The sequence below is a fragment of the Manis pentadactyla genome, chromosome 10 (assembly GCF_030020395.1).
Source record: "Manis pentadactyla isolate mManPen7 chromosome 10, mManPen7.hap1, whole genome shotgun sequence".
Lineage (NCBI taxonomy): Eukaryota > Metazoa > Chordata > Mammalia > Pholidota > Manidae > Manis > Manis pentadactyla.
Window position 1 is genome coordinate 109,992,903 of NC_080028.1, and position 6,346 is coordinate 109,999,248.

The following is a 6,346-nucleotide window of genomic DNA, read 5'->3' on the forward strand; positions in this document are numbered from 1 at the left end:
TTCTCTGTGAGCTGAAAGAGCCCCTGCTCACACATTCTACTTCAAACAACTGAACCACTTTCCCATCTCTTCTGAGTCATTTGAGTTTTTCTCCACTCCCGGCACAATGCCAAAGTTCAGCTGGACGGAGCACTTGCTGACACTAACTAGGGCAGAAGTGCCCTGGTTGAAGGCACTTGATAAAAAAATCATTGACCCAAAAGGTCAGAAGCGGACACTAACTTAGGCTTTATATAAATGTATGCGCATTCTTTGAAAGCTGTCCTGTCCAAATCATAAAGGAAAACAAGTTTTGCTCTGTAACTCCCAAAGCTAAAACTGAATATACATCTTAAGTCTGGGCATTTCCATTTTCATATGTTTTAGGTAATTTTTTAAAAAGTCCTATTTAAAACAATAATGTTTTGGTATACATCTTATCCTTAAAAACAAAAACAAAAACAAAAACAAAAAACAACACCAAATGTCAGGGGGAAAAAAACCCTATAAGAGAACGTATACCACTGCATACCCATCCCCTATCCAAAATGAATGGTCATCCATGACTCTCCAAAGGCCCATACAACAGGTGTGTTGCAACCAGACAGTTTCTTTGTCCACACTAAGCCTAAAAATAAGACCAGGAACCAAGAGAAGTTCAGTGCCCACGGAAGCTGCTATGCCCAGATTTATATGCAAAGTTTCTACACCTGTGTTTGTTATATCTATTTGACTCTGCCTAAAAATGCTTAGCGTTCACTACTAATGAGCTATTTATACATTTTCTGTAGGGCCCTGCCAGGTGAGTGCCACTGTGCTGGTGTAGGTGTGGGGATAGTTTAGATACTGCTATGATACCACCACGGTTTTATAAATTTCCTGGAATGCAAAAAAGGAGGGAATGGCTCAGTGTAAAACCAGCAGGAGCCCCTGGACAATACTCAGGTACCTGGGTGGGCTCAGTCACTTACCTCCTCATATGCTCCCATATATCATCTTGGTGAACGCAACACCTCTAGGAGGTGGTTCACTGGTATGAAGAACATTTCACCGCACTTTAATAATCCAGCATTTCCAGCAAAAAGAGTCTAATTTCCTGAGAAATGAGGCTTAACATTCCTGCATAGCATTAGCTAATTCTACCTTGACAACTCTAAGTATTACAAACTTTTGATTGCAGTGTCCAGCTTATCTTTGACTCATATAAATTGGTTCCAACATTTCACCTAGCGTGTTTCCACTGCACAATGACTGAGAAACTCAACAGTAATAGTTTGGATGCCTCCATTAAAAAAGACAAAGTATATTTCTACAGTGTTCATCAAAATTAATTACTATGTTTCTAAGACAAATACAAGTAGCATGTTGGAACACTTAACTGAATTAGACATCACCATTCAAAACATGTTAGAGCTTAAGGCATTTGAGTGTACTTACCTTTTGTGCATTTTCCCCATCTTCAATCGCAAAATCCAGTCTGGGCTGCCTGGGGTTGATCAGGTCTTTTAGAGTTAAACAATTTACCTCCATCTGTAATGAACAATTACATCAGAAAATGATTTTACAATGGGACATTTTCTTCTCCAACAAAAATATCTATTTATTACTTGCTCTTGAACATGAACTTCCCCTCCCTAAACTCATCCCGGGAATTTCCAGGACTGTAGCCACCCCCAACTCTAAAACGCACATGAATGAACACAAACACTTAAAAGTTTAGGTGCTTAGTAATTACTGAAAACCTGGGAAGAAAAAAAATCGACAAAATAGTATTATTTTATGGAAAGCGACAAGGCAAAATAAAGTTACCAAGTCCGGAAGGTGGAGGGCAAATCTGTCAGAAAGTACAGGGTCTCCTAGGTCAGTTAATTTTGGCGCAAACAACTGGCAGGAATCCGGGTTTGAGGGTGCGTTGAATCGGGCAGGAAACCTGATCGCTAGAGCAAACCCACTGGGCACTTGAAGCAGCCCCCACCGACAAGCTCTCCAACGACTCCCGCAGTCGTGGAGCCGGACGCGGGGCTGGAACCAGGACGCCCCACGCGCGCCCGGCCCCAGTGGGCCCCGGTTCCCCGCCGGCCGGTAGGACGAGGGCCGGCAGGCTGGCAGCCAGGAGGGACGGGCCCCCTGCCCGCAGCCCCCGCCTCCTCGCCAGCGCGGCGGCCGCACGCTACTCACTCCCGCTCGGCGTCGTAGGCGACCTGCCTCCACGGGGACCTCCACGACCCCCGCCGGCGCGCTGTCCGCGAGGCGAGGCGATCAGCGGCCGGGCGGCAACATCGCGCGGGGAAAGCGAGGCGCGCGGAGCCCGTTCCGAGTCCAGCGCCCGCCGGGACCCGCGGCGTCCGCGCAGCGCCCGCGCCCCGCCCGCCGCGCTCCCGCCAGCGCTCCCCGCGCTCCCCGCTAGGACACCTCCTGGCGCCTCGAGACCGAATTTGAGAACCCGCCAATCAGCGGCGGCCGGGGGCGGCCCGACCAATCGCGCGGTGGTACGGCCGGGCCGCCCCCCTCGGGGCCTTGGCGCTCCGGGCCGCGCGTTTCGCCCGCACCCGCCCAGGGGCCGCCGCATCGGCCCGCCCCCTTCCGGGTACCTGGGCACGTCGGCCCGCCAGCCTGTTCCCGGCGTGGCGCGGGCGCGGGCGGACGCGGGAAGCCGGGCGGCGCGGCGCGGGGCGGTGGCTCCTTTGTTGTGCAGGAAGCGCCGCTCTCGGGCCCTCGCGGCCGCCGGGGGAGGGGCGCGCTCGGGGGCGGCCTGCGCGGGAGAGGAGCTGCCCGGGCTTGTTGCCGGACCCCCGTGCGACCTTGGGCTCGAACAGACTGCGCGCCGCTGGCCTGGGAACCTGGGCGGGGCCGCCCTTCTCTCCCGGTCCCGGGGGTTCTCGGCGGCGGCCCCTTCTCAGAACGTCGCCGGTGATGAGGGGGTGGGGACGCCTTTAAGAATCATTCTTCTCAATGTGGGCCGCATGCCGGAAAGCAGTCGAGAAAAGTTCCTCAACATTACTATTTTGTATTACATGTTTCACTTCCTTCAATTTTAGTTTCTTAAAATAAATATTGATAGAGGTATATGTGTGTGTGTGTGTGTGTGTGTTAGACGTTACTGTTCACAACAGTTTTAAGTTTACAGAAAAATTGCGAAGATAGGACAGAGTTCCCATATATCTGGCACCTAGTTTCATGTTTAATAACCTCTTATGTTTGTGTAGTACTTTTGTTAAAATCAATGAACCGATATTGATATCTTATTCTTGACTGAAGTCATTACTTAATTCACATGTCCTTAAACTTTGCCGAATGTCCTTTTTCTTTTCCAGGATAGCACTTTACACCCTGGCTTCATGTCTCCTCACGGCTGCAGCAATTTCTCACATGTCCCTGGTTTTTGAAGCCCTCCAAGCTTTTGAAGAGTTCTGCTAAGCCGTCTTGTAGGGTGTCCCGCTGCTCGTATTTGAGACAGCCTTCTTGAAAGCATGTCTACAGAGATTTCTTCACAAGCCATATGTGTTACAGTAAGGATATCATTCTCTTTATTATCCCTTCTATACCATGTATGCCACTTTCCAACCCCTTGCCTCCCAAATATATACATATTTTAAACCAACTTACTGCAGAATTCTGAATATTCAGTCAAGTCCTTCACTTTGTACTCTGTACAGATTGCTGATAAATTGCCTTACAATCACTGCTAGCCCATACCTTAAAAAGACAAGCATGGAAATATTAAACATAAAATATTAAACAAAAAATAGTAGAAATAGGAATTTGCCTTTTTGGTATTAGAGATAATATTTTGAACTGAAAAACAAATCCATCTGGTAGGTAGAAGCATAAGGAGATAAGTTTAAAGAATAAAATTTCAATTTATTAAGTTTTGCATTTATGCAGAAGGAGAAAATTTGGACAAGGACATTTTTTTTTCCAACTATTTTTCCTGTGGCTGCTGTAACAAATTACCACAAGCTAGTTAGTTTAGAACAACAGATTTCTCACAGTTCTGGAGGCCCCAGGTCAAAAATCAAGGTGTCAGCAGAGATACTCCCTCTGGGGCTCTAGAGGAGAGCCTTGTCTTCACTTCTGCCAGCTTCTGGTGGCTATAAACAATCCTTGATGAATAAATCTGTCCTGTGTGTCTCTTATAAGGACACTTGTTACTGAATCTAGGTTCCACCTGTATAATCCAGGATAATTTAATCTCAAGATCCTTAACTTAGTTACATCTGCAAGGAGACTTTCCGAATAAGGTCACATTCACCAGTTCCAGGGATTAGGACGTGCATGTACATTTCTGGGACCACCATTCAGCTTTCCAGACCCACATCCAAATTATTGAAGTCCATTCATTTCTCTGATATTTCAAAATGATAGTAGTTGTTTCTTTGAAGTTAGGCAGTTTTATGTCACAGACCTTTCCCTAGCATTTTCAGAGTATTTTTCCTGTCTTTTTCAATTCAAATGAAACCACTATTCAAAACAAGAAACACTATATGTAGTTTCAGACACTTAAACACTAGTTTCAGGAAAACTGGAAAATGAGTGAGTGGTGGGCAAATTCAGACATTATTCTAACACCATTATTTACATTGATGCTTTCAAGTACCAAAATTTGTAAATAATTTGTCTATCGCTCAGTTACTCAGTGGACACTGATGGTGGCTGGGAACTCAGGTGGGGCATTAAGAGGAGAGTCAAGCATGTGAATACTCTGTGTAGCCTGGTCTTCCTTACAGTACAACGGCTAAGGTAGTTGAACTTTAACGGGGGCTCAGGGCTCCAAAATGAGTGATCCGGACCACAAAGTTGGAATTTCATTGCCTTTTTATCATGTAGCCTCAGAACTAAGATAGTACCAATTCTACCATATTTTTTGGATAAAGCAGTCAGAGATCCATACACATGCAAAAGGAGAGGACATACCTCTGCCTTTCAATGGGAGAAATGTCAAAGAATTGGAGGCCATATTTTAGAACTGCCATGCCAGGTTTCATGCTGATTGAAGTATTTTGCAGTTTTATCTCAGTGATCTCTGCCTGGAAGGGCACTGACTTCGGAACAGTATCATATTACCCATACTGCAACAGTCCACAGGGCTCAGCACTGTGCTGGCTTGTGGTTCTCAACTCTGTCTATACTTTAGAATCAGCTGGAGAGATTTGTTAAAATGTCAGTACCTGAACCAGAGATTTCTAGATTGTTGATCTGGAATTGGCCTTGGGCGCTAAGCACTTTTTCAGAGCTGTGCCTCCTCCTCATCCTTGTGCCAACTGTATGCTTATCAGTTGATTCCTTTGGATGCTTCTGACTCAGTGTTCCAGAAATGGATCCTCAGGTCCCATCAATGAAGACAGGAAGAGCTGGGGGTGGGGTGGGGTGTTACTCTCTGGAGTAGGTGCGGGGATTTCAAGGGGCTGTGTTTCACTTGTTTGAGACTGTTGCTGGTTGTCGGAAGGAAAATCCGGTGGGTGGTGTGGAGATACGACTGAAGGAGGAGCAGCAAGGCTCTGATCAGGAGAATATACACAGATGCTATCTGACATGCCTCTGTGCAAAAGACTTAACTCCAACTTCCAAATAGTCTTTTACCCTTTTAGGATTCCAAATCCCAAGGTTTATCACACTTTACAGAAAGAGTCCACTGTCGTGAAATGCAATTCATGTCAGACAGGCTGAATTGTCCAGTTAATATATAATCTTCCTCAGACATTTTCCTGTTCTTCCACTACTGCAAATACAGGGATAGCATCTGTCTTCAGAAAGTACAGTGACACAAGGGAATTAGAAACTAATTTTTCACCACATGGCTAACAGGGACCTTGGCTTCACATCCTGGAAATTCTCAAGTTGCTTTGAGTGGATCAGTTTAACAGTTCTTCCTAAACTGAAGGCTGCTATTTAAAGTGGCTTTTGTCTTTAGCCATTCATGGGTCTGGGAATGCGATCAGTTTGTTTCTCTAGCTGCTAGCAAGTTTAGAGAATGCAGAAAATTTATTCTTGGCTGACCACAAGCAATGTCAGAAGGATAATGAGTCAGTGATTGGCTCCTGCTCATAGCCTTAACAACAGCAACAAAAGGATGGTGTTCATAGGGCAGTCACAGCTCCCACCTCAAACATCATCCAGATGTCCAGCTGTTCAAAGGGAGGTGCCTAAATTGTATTACATGTCCCATAGGGAGCAGAAAGAATTCATTCTTTATCTTTACAGGCTCTTTGTCATCCTTAGCTCTATGGAGCAAGGTCGGTTTCCCTAATGATCATGTGATTTGTGTTCTGACTAAATGAAAAGAGCATTTGGTGCACACGTATGTGTATGTGTGCATATGTGTCCTTGTGTATGCATGGTGGAGGCAAGGGTGTGGGGAGGGGATCGT

The 6,346-nt window shown here is 46.1% G+C and overlaps 1 protein-coding gene across 2 annotated transcripts in view; it reads right to left on the minus strand.

The window, feature by feature from the left end:
• The window catches only part of E2F7 (E2F transcription factor 7), a 37,477-nt gene extending 35,110 nt beyond the window's left edge, over positions 1-2,367 (minus strand). For both annotated transcript variants that reach the window (XM_036877173.2, XM_036877172.2), the window contains exons 1-2: positions 2,158-2,367; positions 1,417-1,509 (exon numbers count right to left, since the gene is read on the minus strand). In XM_036877173.2, the coding sequence (XP_036733068.2) occupies positions 1,417-1,509 (93 nt within the window). In that variant the 5' untranslated portion in view covers positions 2,158-2,367. The remainder of the gene's footprint in view (positions 1-1,416; positions 1,510-2,157) is intronic.
• Positions 2,368-6,346: the final 3,979 nt, after the last annotated feature.